The sequence below is a fragment of the Pelodiscus sinensis genome, chromosome 23 (assembly GCF_049634645.1).
Source record: "Pelodiscus sinensis isolate JC-2024 chromosome 23, ASM4963464v1, whole genome shotgun sequence".
NCBI classification, from domain to species: Eukaryota; Metazoa; Chordata; order Testudines; family Trionychidae; genus Pelodiscus; species Pelodiscus sinensis.
In genome coordinates this window covers 7,400,327-7,418,216 of record NC_134733.1, presented here as the reverse complement: position 1 = coordinate 7,418,216, position 17,890 = coordinate 7,400,327, and the positions used below count along the sequence as shown (strand labels likewise).

The following is a 17,890-nucleotide window of genomic DNA, read 5'->3' as shown; positions in this document are numbered from 1 at the left end:
AGATGAAATCCTGCTTCCTGGCTTGTGTTATAGTTCGTTCCATGTAAAGTCTCCGTGCCACCTCATGCAGCAGATCTCACCTCATTGTCATGGAGATTTCTCTTAGATTCTTTGTCCTGACACTAGATCTCTTGCGGCGGCTTTCCTCCTTCCTGTGGGGATCTCTCCCTTAACTGTATTGCTTGCTGGCCTTTTATCTGAATACCTGGTGACCTGCAGGCTATCCATTGTCTGATCCCTGACCTCAAACCATCACTGGAAGACAGCTAATTAGTTAGTTTGGGTTAAGCTTACTTATCGTTAAGGGCTATCCCATCCTGTGACAGTCAATAAGAAGATGCACTCCTGTGTATACCAATTCGTCAGTGTCTACTTCAAGTTTTTCCAGCTGTCCCAAAGGAATTATTCGACTTCTTTAGTTTAATCTTTTGGCCTGAAGTGCATTCATTGAGATTATTATGACCTTCGATGTGGGTTTCTTCCCGATTCTGAGTGATTTTTGCTTGTGTTGGTAAACAGGAAGCTAGTTGATGACATTTGAAATGTGATATTATTAGATTAATATTCCAGTTTTCACTTCATCTGAAAAATCTGAACTGTGCAGACCGTTCTGGGTTTGAGAGAGTCAAGGTGCTACCTCTGATTTTTCTTAAAGATGGCACTTTCCTGGTTTGGTTTTGTGGTAAATGATAATACAGTAGAACCTCAGAGTTACAAACTGACCTGTTAGCTACATGCCTCATTTGAAATTTGAAGTACATAATCTGACACCAGCAAATACACACACAGACAGACAGAGAGCAAATATAGTATACTACAGGTACTATGTAAACTACCAAAAAAAAAGGAAAGCAGCATTTTTCTTCTTCATAGTAAAATTTCAAAGCTATATTATGTCAATGTGCAATTGTTTGAAAGAACAAATGTAACCTTTTATTTGGTGTTGCAAACATTTCAGAGTTATGAACAACCTCCATTACCAAAATATTTTTAACTCTGAGACTCTACGGTATATAGTGCTGGGGTTCTACCTCCTGGGTCTTCACACCTCCCAAATGTATTTAAGAGATCAAGCTGGAATGTGATTAGATTAAATAAGAATTCCCTTGGCAGGGAATTAGGTGAGAGAGAAAACCATCATGAAATGGAAGTGTGGTCCAGTTCACTCTAATATCTGAGATGCTACCTCTACATGCAGACGTTTGAGGAAGTGGGCTGCAGCCCATGAAAGCTTATGCCTAAGGAAATGTTTTAGTCTTTAAGGTGCCACAAGACTCCTTGTTGTAGATAATGTGCTTACTCATGTATCCTCCACTCCTTTGTTTAGGAGGCCTGTGCACTTCAATACTATTTCTTGATACTGTGGCGGATACTGGGGATTTTGCCTCCATCTAAAAACTACATAAATCAGTTGGCCATGAATACACCAGACATGAGTGAATGTGATATCTTGCATACTTTACGCTGGTCTTCCCGCTTACGTATCAGTTCCTACGTCAGCTGGATCAAGGTACAGCCCTTTCTTCAGAATTTACAGTGGGGTTTTTGACTCGTTATTAGCATTTTACACAGATTCCAGAGTTGTAGTAATCTGTCTTGGAGGTAAGAAATGAAATTGCAGCAGTGTACATCGGAGCCTAAAGAGGAGGGAAATATCTGTACCAGGTGTGTCAAAAGAAACTTTCATCTCCCTCAGTTCAGCTAAGAGAATTAAACCAATTCTTAGTTTTTTGTTTTATAGCTTTTTGTTTTAATGTTAGCGTTAGTGGGTGGTTCTAAATGGACAGTGACAGTTTTAATCTCGGCCTGGTTCCCTGCATATGTGAATTGTAATGTTTCCATGGTAGTGGGAAATGGGAATTAGTATTGTATGTGGTTTTAAAAAAAGTGTCAGTGTATGGTCGTTCATTAATTGGTAAATTCCACAGCCCTTCTGTTGTCCCTTAAATGTGACGCTAAATTTTTCTCTGCAATGCATGTAGGATCACCTTATCAAACAGGGCATGAAAGCTGAACATGCTGCTTCTCTCATTGAATTGGCATCTAACAAGTGCAGCTCAGTGAAATATGATGTGGAAATAGCAGAAGAGTACTTTGCTCGACAGGTAAGTTGGTTTGAATACAGGATACATGTAAGCTATTGAGGAACATTGATCTTTGTGTGGCATATTGCTGTTATAACATCATCATTATATTTTAAGATTTCCTCTTTCTGTGGGATCGACTGCACCACTATTCTCCAGCTGCATGAGGTTCCCAGTTTGCAGTCCATTTATACTCTTGATGCTGCAATTTCCAAGATCCAAGTTTCTCTAGATGAGCATTTTTCCAAGCTGGCTGCAGAAACTGACCCACACAAATCATCTGAGATAACCAAGAATCTCCTGCCTGCTACGCTACAGCTTATTGACACTTATGCTACATTCACGAGGTACGCACCTGATTTACCCCTTCTAGAGGGATGTTTGTTTTCCTTTCTGTACTTAGCTCTTCATTTTGATTTTGCTCCCCATCCCAGTATAGTGGTATTTTTTTTTTATAGTCCAGAATGATGGCTCTATCTTGCATCACATAGAATGTACAATGTCAAATCAGAAGACTTTCTAAAATCTATAGGTTTTATTCTTTTTCAAGTAATTTACTATCTGGTCTTACAAAACCTTCCTAAAAGCTGCAAAATAGCTTCATCTCTGGACCTCTTCCTAACACCCTGAAAGAGAGTGAGTAGCACAGAGTTATTTCAGTGGATTATTTTTGTGGCTGTCAGGATGACTAGGATGTGAGGTGGTGTAACTGTTCAGAGAGGGTGTGTCTAGACTACATGCCTCTGGCAAAAGAGGCATGTAGGTTAGGCTACCTGGCATAGGGAAATGAAGCGGCGATTTAAATAATCGCCACTTTATTTAAATTTAAATGGCTACCACGCTGTGCCCATCAGCTGCTTGTCGGCTCAGCACGCTAGTCTGGATGCTCTGCGGTCGACCTCAAAGGCATATGTCGACCTCCCCGGTATGCCTTGTGGGATGAGGTTTACCGGGGAGGTCGACAAATGCCTTTGATGTTGACCGCGGAGTGTCCAGACTAGCGTGCTGAGCCGACAAACAGCTGATCGGCACAGCGCCGCAGCCATTTAAATTTAAATGAAGCGGCGATTATTTAAATCGCCGCTTCATTTCCCTATGCCAAGTAAACAAATCTGCATGCCTCTGTCACCAGAAGCATGTAGTGTAGACATACCCTGAGAGTCCAAGGTGCTTTAAACTGCTTTTGGCTCCTGTGCAGAAGAAAGTGAAAGTAAAGCAGCATCTCCTTTCACCCATGCGAGCAGCCACTTTTCATTGTTAAGTGGCTTAAAGGATCTTAAAAGCCCAGAACCGATTGAATGGTATTGTAGGATTTATGGGAGATCAAACAAATCAGCAGTTGGTTCTTGTAGTTTGCCTTCCTCTTTGTCACAGTCTTGGCATGTTAGTTCTGAAATGCAGAGCTGTCCCCTGAAATGAATCCTTTCCACCCCAACACAGATCTTACTTATTGCAAAGCCTCTCTGAAGAGGGGTCCACTGAGAACAAACCTTCTGAAGAGAAGCTTCGGGGATATGCTGCTGTCCTGGCTATTGGATCTAGCCGCTGCAAATCAAATACTCTGGGTAAGGCTCTTGCGAAGTTTAGCTGTGCTCCTAAATTTGTTTAAGGGAGACTTTTGATATAATATTGCAAAAGTTTAGCTTCACAGTTGTGCTGCCAAAAGATTCACTCCCCAGCTGTCCTCCAGCCATCACCTCAAAGACCGGAGTATTGATTGTCTAGTAGTCAGCTATCTTCATGCGTGAGTTCAGAAGTAGTGGTGGCGTGGCAGTCTTGGGAATATCATGAAAACAGTAACTAGCTCTACTTCAGCCAATATTAAAATGGCTTTGCAGCTGTGTTGGTATTCTATTGGCATAGCTGTCCTCTGAATTTCCATGGATTCTCACGGCTTGAATGGTACACTGTGTAACAAGTGAAACTTTCAGAATTCCTCACGGGATGGATTGTTATTGGTTAAACCACTTGATTAAAGCATTTTGACAAGTTATACTGTTGGAATAACATCTTTCCACTGGAAGAGCTGTCTGTTGCATGTTGGGTTGCCCGAGGCTGTGGAGATAATGCAGGCTTGGTTTTCTTAAGACTGTGACATGACCTACTGTAGAAGAACATGAAACCAGCTTCACCACCTGAATTACATTCAGACAAGCTATCCAGTTTTCCATCAGTTAACTTTCCTAATTCAGTTCTGGCTCTTTTGAACAGGCCCTTACTGAATTCCAGCTTACCTGTGAAACTCCTTATTTTTACTATCTCATTTGGTTGCAGGCCCAACACTTGTACAGAATTTGCCATCAGCAGTACAGACTTTGTGTGAATCTTGGAATAACATTCATACTAATGAGTTTCCGAACATTGGATCATGGGTGAGTTCAGTCCTATGTGAGGGCCATGAAATAGCCCTAACTTTGAAACTTAGTGAGAGAGTTGTCTACTATATTTATTTGTTCAACTTTCATTAAACTGTAAGAGCTAAATGTCTGGTAATAGGGAAATAGTCTTGCTCATGCTAGATATGAGTTAATTGCTTTTGGAAAAGTATCCACATTTTGTTTAACCAAATTTGCAAATTTCCTGCAAAGGGAGCAGATTTATTGCACCCTTCCCTTTAATATAGAGGTTTGGCCAGTGGAAATTAACAAGTTGCAGCATCCAATTCACTGTCAGAATAGCTCTGCTGCTTAGAGGATTTCATGTTGGTGTGTAAAGACTCCATGGGTCACACACACAGATGATGGTGACCATAGGCTGCACTGTCAACTTCTCAGATTGCTGCTATTAGATCAACAGTATAGAGGTTTTAACCCCCCCACCCAAAGATCAATTTCAGTCAGAAGACTGCATGACACACAATATTAATTCATATATGCTCATTTTTAGGCACCCGATTCTACTTGATGTGGTATGCATTTGTCCTAAACATGACTTCTGATTCTTTTTAGCGCAATGCCTTTGCGAATGACACAATTCCAGCAGAGAGCTACATCAGTGCTGTTCAGGCTGCTCATCTAGGCACACTCTGTAGCCAGAGTCTACCCCTCGCAGCCTCCTTAAAACATACCCTCCTCTCCTTGGTCAGACTCACTGGGGACCTCATAGTGTAAGTAAACAGTTTTATTCTGTCTGGTTTTGCCTGCTCTTTTGAATATAACTTTCAACTGACCACTCCTGTTTATGGGAGAAAAAGTTGGGTAATGGACCCTATTTTTCTGAACTGTACCAGGAACTGTACATCAATGTACCAGGAACTGTACATCAATTCAAAAAAATAACCATTCACTTGTCCTTGGATCTCTGGAAGCCATACGTCGTCTTGTCCCCTCTTGTAGAATGGGAGCACAGAATAAACACACATGCCACAAAATGGGGAGAAAAATGGAAACAGTGTAGATTGTTTTTTAGACTGATCACCAGAGGTATTGTGTTAGAAATAGTACTGCGTAAATGGAAAGGACCACAGCAGTTCTTCCATGGAGACTTTTATTCTGTAGGTATACACAACGGGGTTCTGATACTGCACCAATGTCCAGAGGACATAAATGATGCAGTGACCATCTAGGAAAACATTGCAGATATTTATATACCATAGTGGCTCACATACAGCTTTGATGAGAACAGTTTTGTTGAGAGAGAGTTGCCAGGCAACTGAATTAAATCCAACAATGTGAAAAAGGCTTTGGACTTAACATGTATCTGCTCTTCCGTCTACATCATTTTGCCAGTTCTGTGCCTGCTAAGCTGTTTCATTGTGTAGATCTTTTACTGGTTTACTAATGGAAATGTTTGTGCTGTTTGTTGTCTTCTTCCAGCTGGTCAGAGGAACTGAACCCACCACAGGTTATTCATACCTTGTTGCCCCTTCTGTTGGAGACTAGCATGGAGAGTGTGGCAGAGATCAGCAGTAACTCCCTAGAAAGGATTCTGGGCCCTGCAGAGTCTGATGAATTCCTGGCTCGTGTCTATGAGAAGCTGATCACAGGATGTTACAACATATTGGCCAATCACTCTGATCCCAACAGGTATCAAATTTCATACGGTGTGTCCCATCATTGTGTGGCCTGCCAAGCGAGATGGCTAGGATTATCCTGATCCATTTATGCATCAGTATTTTCATTTGTTCTATGGAAAGATCATGTAGTAATTTATTCTTTTCTGTGCTATTGCAGTTGCTGATTAAAGCCTAGCAACATTTTATCCAAGTTATAGAAACTTTAAATAGTACAATGGCTGTCTACACAAGGAGTGTGGATTTGCTAATTTACCTGAATTGACTGTTGGATCACACAGAAATGTAGGCTCGAAGGGAACACGAGATGTTACTGAGTCTTTCCACAATGAAAGGGGCTGTACATGCCAACCTAGTCCATTCCTGACAGATGTTTGGAGGTTAAGAACAGGTTGAACAAGAACGATGATTCCACAACTTCCTGTGGAAGCTTCTTCCAGAGCCTACCTACTGCTAATATCTAATCTGAATCTCCCTTGCTGCAGATTAAGCCTGGTCACTGTCCTCCTTATACAAGTTTAACGTCTGTGTTCTAGGGATGTTAGGTAACAGGTAATAGAATAGTCGACTAGCTGCATGAATACTTAGCTGTTAGTTGCTTATTCTCTAGTCCCTGGGGGTGGGGCTGGCAGCCAGTGCACTCCAGCCCCATTCCCAGGGAGCCCCTTACCATCCTGTGCTGCTGTATCAGAGTAGCAGCGCGGGGATCCAGACAGGTACCAGCCCACAAGTGGAGCAAGTTTAAAAACCAGTTCCCCTCATGGATTGGCTGCCTGCCTGCCACCCCGTGCTGCTTCCTCTATGTAAGAGGCAGCAGCGCGGGGTGACAGCAGCCTCTGTCTGCAGGGCGCCCAAGCTCCCCGCGGAGAGAGGCTGGCGCTGCTGCTGGGGACCAGCCTCGGTCCACAGCAGGATCAAGCTTGCTGCTCTGCAGGATGTGGAGAAGCCTCTGTCCATGCAGAACTTGGAACCCCACAGACAGGGGCTGCTGCTACAAAGCAGCCTCTATCCACAGCGAGCCAGGTCCCACCACAAGCAGAGGCTGCTTCGCAGCAGCCTCCCCTGGTGCCCCCCACCTCCAGCTGCGCTGCTCCACTCCACTCTGGCTGCCTCTGATGGAGGCAGCAGCACCAGGTGAGGGGGAGACAGGCATCGCTGTGGAGCCTTTGGGAGACAAGCATCACTGGCTTTTAAGCTAGCTTCCCCCAGCACAGGCTCCTGCTCTCCCCTCTTTCCTGCCTTTGTCATAGAGGCGGCAGGCAGGGAGGAATTTGAGTAGTCCACTTGACTAGATTAACTGATAAACGATTAACAAATAGCCTAGGCTTAATTGACTACTCATTGACATTCCATCTCTGGTCTGTCAACATCCGTGGTCTGGCATTTATTTTAGTTAGCTAGATGTCCACTTACCATGGATATGACCAACTTTCCTGCAATCCCAAAAAGCTTGTTTACTGTTACCAGTCCTGGCTCTGTGTTCTGTGCTGTTACTTAGCTTGAAGACATTCAGGGGTAAATTAAGAGTCCTGTATGCAGTGGAAGTGTTGCTAATGCTGCTAGACAATATTGACCTCCCGTAGTTCAGCAAATTCTCTGGTTTGGCACCAATCAAGTCCCAAAGGTGCCAGACTGGAGCGGTTCAACCTGTAGCTGAAGAAAACTTATATTGGGTCCCCCCTCAGTCTAAACATGCCCAGTTGTTTTAACCTTTTCTCATCGGTCAGGTTTTATAAGCCTTTTATTATTTTTGCTTCTCTCCTGGGACTCTTCCAATTTGCCGTCCTCTTTCTTGAAGCGTGGCATCCAGAATTGGACATAGTACTCCAGCTGAATATTTGAATGTGGATAATTTGTGGCTGTTACTAGACAAATAGGAGTTGCATAGGGAGCATGAGATCAAAGCTAGAGGTGCTAATCAAAATCACTTGATAAATTTTGCCTTATTGTTTGCATCTGGCTATTAAATTAGACTGGTTCTTGTTCTCTCTGTGTAAGTCAGCAGGTATAATAAGCTTGGAGAACAGGTAATGACACCAGTTAACCAAGATGTAAAAATATTATGCATAATGATATTTGATCCTTTTAACACTGATTCCCTGTGGATAGAGGAAACTCAGAAGAGTATCTACAACACTGCCTTTTAGAGAGTGAAAATGTCTTTGGATTTTGCCTGCAATATTTTTGGGAATATTTTTACTACAGGATGTAATTTCAGATAACACAAGGGAAAAGCTTCGGAATCAATAATGTGTGATCACAAAAGTGTGTGTTTTATATATCTGTATCATATAAGCCCAATGTCCGTGAGTCTGTAATGCTATCGAACATGGCCCCGCCCCTTGGCCGTGTACGTCACCGCCCCGCTACCCCTTCCCCACCCGCCGTGGCGCTCAGCTGAGTGCTGCACCCCTCAGCTGGGCTGCTGTGTGGGAGTCAGCGGCGCAAGCGGCTGTTTGGGCTCCCCTGTGACTGAGTGCCACGGCGGGAGGGGAAGGGGGGCGGGGCGGTGACGTACACGGCCACGTCCCCTGGCTGTGTACGTCACTGCTGTGCCCCCTCCCTTGTGGTGGCCTGGCTGAGCAGGCAGCACTCAGCCGAGCGCCATGGTGGGAGAGGAGAGGGGGGCAGGGAGAGACGGAGGGGAGAGAGAGAGGCAGGAGGAGGAGGAGGAGAAAAGAAAGGGAGAATGAGAGGCAGGAGGGGGAGAAGAGCTGAGGGGGGGGGGGGGAAGTAGGAGGAGAGAGAGAGAGAAAGAGAGAGAGACCAGAGGCTCAGGAGAGAAGACCAACATGGAGGAGAGACCTGAAAATCCCGTCTTATGATGGGCTAATTGGCTAGTATTAAAATAATGTGCAAACTTAATTTTCATTGCAACAAAAATAAACCCAAAATAACTTGAAACAAATATAAATTTAAAAAAAGTCATATGGCATATGTTATATAAAACACACACAAAAAAATTAAAATATAAAACCAAGTTAAAATAAACCAATTAATCCAGCAGATTGATTGGTTACATATAACACATTTACATGCATTTACCTAAATGATGTGAAAATGTACAGCAACCCACTGTTTCTTTATAGTGCTTTGTGAATCCATAAAGTTGCACTCTCTCTCTCTCTTTCAGTAAGCGTTTGAATCATCCTCTTCCAAAAGAGGTGGACGGGGCGAATGTGTCTGTGTGCCCTCTGCAAAAGTTAACTGTTTGTTCTGATGCTGCGACTGCCACTTGGCCATGTTCTACTGCTTCTTTTTCTATATGTTGAACTTTTTGCACAATTTCTTAACCCCTCTTGTATGCTGGAGACACAAGACCATTGTATTTAATTTTTCCATACACACTCCTTTTTTATGGGAGCTTTTATAGTTCACTAAATTATTCTTAAAGGTTTCTTGGACTATGTCCACAGGTTCTTCCTTGGCTGAGGCTTTTCTATGAAATCTCTCTCCCCAAAAGAGATTATAAACTATTTAATGTAGTGCTTCCTTCTGCAACCCTACTTTTTTATCTGGATGTTTTCCAATGCCATGCTCTCTAAAACCATCTGTACCTTGTTAGTATCCAGAGTTCTAGATTGCAACACCAAATATGACAGATATCTTAGATTTAAGCCCACCCAGGAATGCTAGTTGTAAGAGTGGGCAACTGAGGTCTGAGTCCCAATTTAGGTTTAATCAATTTTTACCTTTATTCATGTGTTTCAGACAGAATCATTGTCAGTTATAGTTTAATCCTATGTTTAACAATGATAATAAATAGATAAGACTGAACAGACAGTTCGCTCTTCTTTATACTTAATCTTTGATCCACAGTGGCTTGGATGAGTCTATCTTGGAGGAGTGTTTGCAGCATCTGGAGAAGCAGCTAGAGAGCAGCCAGGCCCGGAAAGCCATGGAGGAATTCTTCTCAGAGAGGTGATGTGATGGAATATTGCATTCTAAGGACTTCTTCTTTTCTCTGTTATTCCTTGTCTTGTTATGCTTAGCATTTGTGAAATGCTGTTGCTTCTGTACAGTAAAGTGTAGAGATCATGTAATCTGCACAAGGAACAAATTGCTCTTTGGAGAGATGTGAGATTTAGTAAGTCTGAAAAGTTTCCTGGGTGTGAAAGAGTTTTTTCTTCAACACTGCAAATAAAACACTTCAACACTGTTTGTCAGAGGCTGGAGAGGGATGGCAGGAGACAAATCGCTTGATCATTGTCTTTGGTCAACCCTCTCTGGGGTACCTGGTGCTGGCCACTGTCGGTAGACAGGATACTGGGCTAGATGGACCTTTGGTCTGACCCAGTACGGCCGTTCTTATGTTCTTATGTAAATGTACAATTAGTCATTATTTCAGTGCATGGTTTTGAGAGTCTTTGGATACATGCTTTTTGTCAGAGGCAGCTTGAAGACTGCCTTGAGAGAGGAGTATTAATTTGTCTGTCAGTCCTACTTCTAAAGTTCTACCTGTTCTCTCAGTGCCACCCCATAGCATTGAGGATGTGAAAGCAGCAGAGCACAGCAAGAGTTTAGGAAGAGGTGAACTGGGGGGGAAGAGTTAATTCCAATTGTAAAGCTGAGAAAGCACCCTCTCTACTTCATATTGTTCAGCCTAAGCTAATGTAGCATCATGAGGGACTTGACTTGATTGTGTGCAGCTTTGGTCCTTTTGTGATAGAACCTTGGTTTGTTACCAGAGTGGTCATGATCTGTGCGCTAGGTTTGTATGCCACTCCAAATTTGGAGCTAAGGCTCTGATGGCATTGCTCTGAAAGTATTGTGTACAGTCAGGTTACAAAAGCATGTAAATGTTAGGCTCTTAAATATGAGTTAGTATCTTAGGGTATGTCTGCACTACCACCCTAGTTTGAACTAGGGTGGTTAATGTAGTCATTCGAAGTTGCAAATGAAGCCCGGGATTTAAATATCCCGGGCTTCATTTGCATCTTGCCGGGCGCCGCCATTTTTAAATCCTCATTAGTGCGGACTCCGTGCCCGCGGCTACACGCGGCACGGAGTAGGTAGTTCGAATTAGGCTTTCTAATTCAAACAACCATTACTCCTCGTGGTTCCAGAGAGGAGTAATGGTAGTTCGAATTAGCCTTATTCGAACTACCTACTCCGTGCCGCATGTAGCCGTGGGCACGGAGTCCGCACTAACGAGGATTTAAAAATGGCGGCGCCCGGCAAGATGCAAATGAAGCCCGGGATATTTAAATCCCAGGCTTCATTTGCAACTTCGAATGACTACATTACACTGCCACCCTAGTTCGAACTAGGGTGGTTAGACATACCCTTAGAGAGTGGAGCAGAGGACAATATGAAAAAGTTGTGGTTATTTTACCAACAGACTGAAATTGCTTAAACCTCAAAGCAGCAAGCATTTTTTAAAAGTAGTCTCTTCTGTTATGTAGCCTTAATTTTAAACTGACTGACTACAACATGTCTCCATGTTATTCTAATAAACTTTGAAGAGAAGTAGGGTTGGCACTTGTTTGATAGTTCCCTTTCGAGTATAATTGCTTAGCTGTTTCACACACAACACATTCAGATGGTTTTTGTTGTCATTCTTTTGGATGAAACCAAGATTGGATGGTAGCTGCTTGCAGTACTCCATCCTTACTGTGCTGGGTGCTGTGGTTAGAATTTTGTCTTGTTTAGGTGTCTGTCCCTCCTCTCTGAATCTGCATTGTATGATCTGTTTCTGCCCTGGCATCTCAGATGGATATAAATAATGGTGAAGAAAAGAGATATGTGCATTTTTGAAAGGTTTGACCTGATGATTTGTTTTCTTTCAACTAGTGGAGAACTGGTCCAGATCATGATGGCAACAGCCAATGAGAATCTCTCAGCTAAATTCTGTAATAGAGTTCTGAAATTCTTCACCAAACTCTTCCAGTTGAGTAAGTGACTGTTTAATCTCTGCATCATAACTTGGATGTGCAAATTGGGTGAAAGTGATCGTGAAATCATAGAGTTCATGATTCTAAAGAATGGTAAAAGGGAGAAGAGTGGATTTCAGGAAGGCAGATTTTAGTAAACTCAGAGAACTGGTAGGTAAGGTCCCGTGGGAAGCAAGACTAAGAGGAAAAACAACTGAAGAGAGCTGGCAGTTTTTTAAAAGGACGTTAAGGGCCTAAAAGCAAACTATTCCACTGTGTAGGAAAGATAGAAATGTCAGGAGACCACCTTGAATCAACCAGGAGATCTTAAATGATGTAAAAATTGAAGAGGAGTCGTTTAAAAAGTGGAAATGAGATCAAATTACAAAGGATGAATATAAGCAAACACAGATATGCAGGGGCAAGATTAGAAAGACAATGGCACAAAATAAGCTAAATCTAGCTAAAGATACAAAGGGTAACATGAAAACATTCTACAAATATATTAGAAGCAAGAGGAAGATCAAGGACAGGGTAGGCCCATTGCTCAATGAAGAGGGAGAAACAATAACAGGAAACTTGAAAATGGCATGGCAGAGGTGCTTCATGGCTTCTTTGTTTTTGCTTTCACCATGAAGTTTGATGCTAACGGGATGCCTAATGTAGCGAATGCTAATGGAAATGGGATAGGTGTAAAAGTTAAAATAAAAAAACCCCAAGTTTAAAATTACTTAGAAAAGTTAGATGTCTGCAAGTCACCAGGGCCTGATGGAAATGCATTGTAGAAAACTCAAGAAGCTGATAGAGGAGGTATCTGAGTCTTTAGCTAACATCTTTGAAAAATCATGGAAGTAAGGAGAGATTGCAGAAGACTGGAAAACGGCAAATATAGTGCCCATCTATAAAAAGGAAAATAAAAACAATCCAGGAAACTACTGACCAGTCAGTTTAACTTCTGTGTCAGGAAAGATAATGGAGCAAGTAATTAAGGAATTCATCTGCAAACATCTGGAAGATAATAAGGTGACAGGAGACTGCCAGCATGGGTTTGTAAAGAACAAATCATGTCAAACCAATCTGATAGCTTTCTTTGATAGGATAACAAGTCTTGTGGACAAGGGAGAAGCGGTGGACGTGGTATACGTAGACTTTAGTAAGGCATTTGACATGGTCTCTTCATGACCTTCTTATCAATAAACTAGGGAAATACAACCTCGATGGGGCTACTATAAGGTGGGTGCATAACTGGCTGGATAACTGTTCTCAGAGAGTACCTATTAATGGTTCTCAGTCATGCTGGAAGGGCATAACAAGTGGGATTCTGCAGGGGTCTGTTTGTGATTTGTTCTGTTCAGTATCATATTCAGAAGTTTAGATGGTGGCATAGAGAGTATTCTTCTTAAGTGTGCAGATGAAACCAAGCTAGGAGGGGTTGCAAGTGCTTTGAAGGATAGGGTCAACATTCAACATGATCTGGACAAACTGGAGAAATGGCCTGAGGTAAATAGGATGAAGTTTAATAAAGACAAATGCAAAGTACTCCACTTAAGAAGAAACAATCCATTTCACACATACAGAATGGGAAGTGATTGTCTAGGAAGGAGTACTGTTGAAAGGGATTTAGGGGTCATAGTGGACCACAAGCTAAATGAGTCAACAGTGTGACACTGTTGCAATAAAAGCAAACATGATTCTGGGATGCATTAACAGTAGTGCTGTGAGCAAATCTTCTGCTCTACTCTGTGTTGATTAGGTCTCAATTTGAGTATAGTGACCAGTTCTGGGCATCACATTTCAAGAAAGATGTGGAGAAACTGGAGAAGGTCCAGAGAAGAGCAACAAAAATGATTAACTGTCTAGAAAACATGATCAGTGACCTATGAAGAAGGACTGAAAGAATTGGACTTGTTTAGTTTAGAAAAGAGAAGACTGAGAAGGGAGAGGATAGCAGTTTTCAAGTATCTTGCAGACAAGGGGGATCCAGTAGATATAGTATACTTAGATTTTCAGAAAGCCTTTGACAAGGTCCCTCACCAAAGGCTCTTGTGTAAATTACATGGCCATGGGATAAGAGGGAAGGTCCTTTCTTGGACTGAGAACTGGTTAAAAGACAGGAAACAAAGGGTAGGAATAAATGGTACATTTTCTGAATGGAGAGGGGTAACTAGTGGTGTCCCTCAAGGGTCAGTCCTGGGACCAATCCTTTTCAACTTATTTATAAATGATCTGGAGAAAGGGGTAAGCAGTGAGGTGGTAAAGTTTGCGGATGATACCAAACTGTTTAGGATAGTCAAGACAGAAGCAGACTGTGAGGGACTCCAAAAAATCTCACGAAACTGAGTGATTGGGCAACAAAATGGCAAATGAAATTTAATGTGGATAAGTGTAAAGTAATACACATGAGCAAAAATAACTCCAACTATACATACAGTATGATGGGGGCTAATTTGGCTACGGCAAATCAGGAAAGAGATCTTGGAGTTATCGTGGATAGTTCTCTGAAAACGTCCACACAGTGTGCTGCGGCAGTCAAAAAGGCAAATAGGATGTTAGGAATTATTAAGAAAGGGATAGCAAATAAGACACAGAATATCTTACTGCCCCGGTATAAAACTATGGTATGCTCACATAACGAATACTGTGTACAGATGTGGTCTCCTCACCTCAAAAAAGATATTTTGGCCTTGGAAAGGGTTCAGAAAAGGGCAACTAAAATGATTAGGGGTTTGGAACAGGTCCCATATGAAGAGAGGTTAAAGCGACTGGGACTTCTCAGTCTCCTCTTTTCTAAACTGAAGGGGGATATGATAGAGGTATATAAAATCATGAGTGGTATGGAGAAGGCGGATAAAGAAAAGTTATTTATTAGTTCCCATAATAGAAGAACTAGAGGACACCAAATGAAATTAATGGGTAGCAGGTTTAAAACTAATAAAAGAAAGTTCTTCTTCACACAGCGTGTAGTCAACCTGTGGAACTCCTTGCTGCAGGAGGCTGTGAAGGCTAGGGCTATAACAGAGTTTAAAGAGAAGCTAGACAATTTCAGGGATGTTAGGTCTATAAAAGGCTATTAGCTAGGGGATTGAAATGTAGTCCCTGGCCTCTCTCTGTCAGAGACTGGAGAAGGATGGCAGGAGACAAATCGCTTGATCATTGTCTTTGGTCCACCCTCTTTGGGGCACCTGGTGCTGGCCACTGTCGGCAGACAGGCTACTGGGCTAGATGGACCTTTGGTCTGACCCAGTACGGCCTTTCTTATGTTCTTATCTAAAGGGGTGTTACAAGAAGGAGGGAAAAATTGTTCTCCTTGGCGTCTGAGGCTAGGACAAGAAGCAATGGGCTTAAACTGCAGCAAGGAAGGTTTAGGTTGGCTGTTAGGAAAAACTTCCTAACTCTTAAACACTGGAATAAATTGCCTAAGGAGGTTGTGGAATCTCCAACACCGGAGATATTCAAGAGCAGATTGGATAGACATCTATCAGGGATGATCTAGTCTAGACAGTGCTTGATCCTGCTGTGAGTACAGGGGACTGGACTTGACCTCTCGAGGTCTCTTCCAGTTCTAGTATTCTATGATTCTGTGACTTAACATTTTGCACACCTACAGTGTGAAAATGTTTGAAAGAAACATTTTGGGGAGATACTGAAAACAAAGTGTTCTCATTCTCAGTCATCTTTTGTGTTTTGCTGTCTTCTCTCCCCATCGCCTCTCTAGCTTCAGTTTTCAATTCTGTTACTGTCCCACCCCTTGCAGCCTCCTACTGTGCACATTTTTCCTTTAATTATTTGCCCTTTTAAGTGTGTAGTAAAAGATTATTCTGAGTTAACTAGTATTTCGGCAATCCCTTTTTTTGAAGGTGAATGTTTGCTAAGCAGACTGTTTAGCTCTCTTGAGTACCAGACACAAGGGGACTGTCTGGCAATATCTTCAGTATGCATATGAACAGCTAGAGATGACCACAAGCTGGAAAATTACATAATTCACTTTTATGTCATGCTTGATTCAGTTACCCTCAGTGTAGGAGAGAGAGAATAAGTGTCTAGGGGAACGAATGGAGGAGTAGAATTAGAATGGTGATGACATTAATAGGGATAGATGTGGGGCTTTCTCCAATTGTATGCACTTTAGGGAATCCAGTAAATTTTGCTTTTAATAATAGGAAAATTGTCGTAGGCATGTTCAATTTGCATTCACTGTATCAACTGCTGATAATTTTGTCTCCTAGCTGAGAAAAGCCCTAACCCCAGTCTACTGAGACTATGTGGCTCCTTGGCCCAGTTGGCCTGCGTGGAGCCTGTACGCCTACAGGCCTGGCTAACCAGGATGACCATGTCACCACCTAAAGATTCAGATCAGCTGGATGTTATTCAAGAGAACAGGCAGCTGCTGCAACTTCTAACCACATATATTGTTCGGGAAAACAGGTAGAGAATAATTTTATGTGACTGACATTATATGCTCTTAAACTTTTCCACAGAAAAGTTCTAGTGCATTAAATCCTGTTTATCTCTCATGATGTAAAGCCATTGCCTTGCTATTCTGTAATGTGTATTAATGTAGTACTATTTGAAATGGTACTAGGTATACATACCCCAGGGAACTTTTAGTATGCGCCCGCATGCTAGTATTTGAGTCTGTCTGGTGTGGATGTATGGTACTACTTAGACAAGTCTCAGAACTGTTTAGTTTAACCTGGTATAGATGGACGATGGATTGTAATGCATCTCATACTTTCTTGTTGTTGATTAGCCAAGTGGGCGAAGGCGTATGCACTGTTCTGCTGAGTACCCTTATACCAATGGCAACGGAAATGTTGGCCAATGGTGATGGAACAGGCTTCCCTGAGCTCATGGTTGTGATGGCAACTCTGGCCAGTGCAGGGCAAGGTGCTGGCCATCTCCAGCTTCACAGTGCTGCAGTCGACTGGCTGAGCAGATGGTAAGAAGAATGAGCTCTGTGTTGGTGGTTGATTATCTTGATTTGTTGCTCTCTTTTTGGAAGTTTGATGGTGGAGAGGGAGACCGTTTGGGCTACTGTGTAGTTGTCCCATATTTTGGAATGCCCCCTGTTGCAATATGTGGTAGTTCGGATGATTGCCTTTTACGGAGACTTGTTTTGGAACCTTAATGGTCCTTAGCTTTTCCTTTTGATTTAGTGGCCACTGCCTTAACGATTTGCATAATGCTGTTGTAAAATTAACAAACTAAACACTTGGGATCATCATCAGTGAGGATTAAATTGATAACTTTTAAGAATTGGTTTCTATAACTATCTTTTTTTTTTTAACTTTATCATATAGCAAGAAGTACCTGTCTCAAAAGAATGTTATAGAAAAAATGAATGCTAATGTCATGCATGGAAAGGTAAGGAACAAGAGCAGTTCTCAGTCCTCAGTGTTTGGTCTAAATTCTATTCTGTATTGGAAAATTTATACTGTTATAAATCTGTCATATAAGGAAAAACAAACATCCTTAAAATATAGTTATCCTATCATAAGCCAAAGGGTGGACTCGCTTCTATCAGCATAAAGGTGCCTTATACCCATTGGCTATGTCTAGACTGGCATGATTTTCCGGAAATGCTTTTAATGGAAAAGTTTTCCGTTAAAAGCATTTTCGGAACAGAGCGTCTAGATTGGCACGGACGCTTTTCTTCAAAAGCACTTTTTGCGGAAAAGCGTCCGTACCAATCTAGATGTGCTTTTCCGCAAAAAAGCCCCAATCGCCATTTTCGCGATCGCGGCTTTTTTGCGGAAAACAAATCTGAGCTGTCTACACTGGCCCTTTTGCACAAATGTTTTGCGCAAAAGGACTTTTGCCCGAACGGGAGCAGCATAGTATTTCCGCAAGAACACTGACAATCTTACATGAGATCGTCAGTGCTTTTGGCAAAATTCAAGCGGCCAGTGTAGACAGCTGGC

At 42.2% G+C, this 17,890-nt stretch overlaps 1 protein-coding gene across 5 annotated transcripts in view; it reads left to right on the top strand.

Moving 5' to 3' along the window:
- The window catches only part of UBR4 (ubiquitin protein ligase E3 component n-recognin 4), a 133,145-nt gene that overhangs the window by 26,189 nt on the left and 89,066 nt on the right, over positions 1–17,890 (top strand). For all 5 annotated transcript variants that reach the window (XM_075906477.1, XM_075906474.1, XM_075906478.1 and 2 more), the window contains exons 23-34: positions 1,328–1,510; positions 1,983–2,105; positions 2,202–2,431; positions 3,525–3,649; positions 4,359–4,456; positions 5,033–5,190; positions 5,900–6,109; positions 9,916–10,017; positions 11,890–11,990; positions 16,196–16,394; positions 16,720–16,908; positions 17,270–17,333. In XM_075906477.1, coding sequence (XP_075762592.1) covers positions 1,328–1,510; positions 1,983–2,105; positions 2,202–2,431; positions 3,525–3,649; positions 4,359–4,456; positions 5,033–5,190; positions 5,900–6,109; positions 9,916–10,017; positions 11,890–11,990; positions 16,196–16,394; positions 16,720–16,908; positions 17,270–17,333 — 1,782 coding nt within the window. The remainder of the gene's footprint in view (positions 1–1,327; positions 1,511–1,982; positions 2,106–2,201; positions 2,432–3,524; positions 3,650–4,358; positions 4,457–5,032; positions 5,191–5,899; positions 6,110–9,915; positions 10,018–11,889; positions 11,991–16,195; positions 16,395–16,719; positions 16,909–17,269; positions 17,334–17,890) is intronic.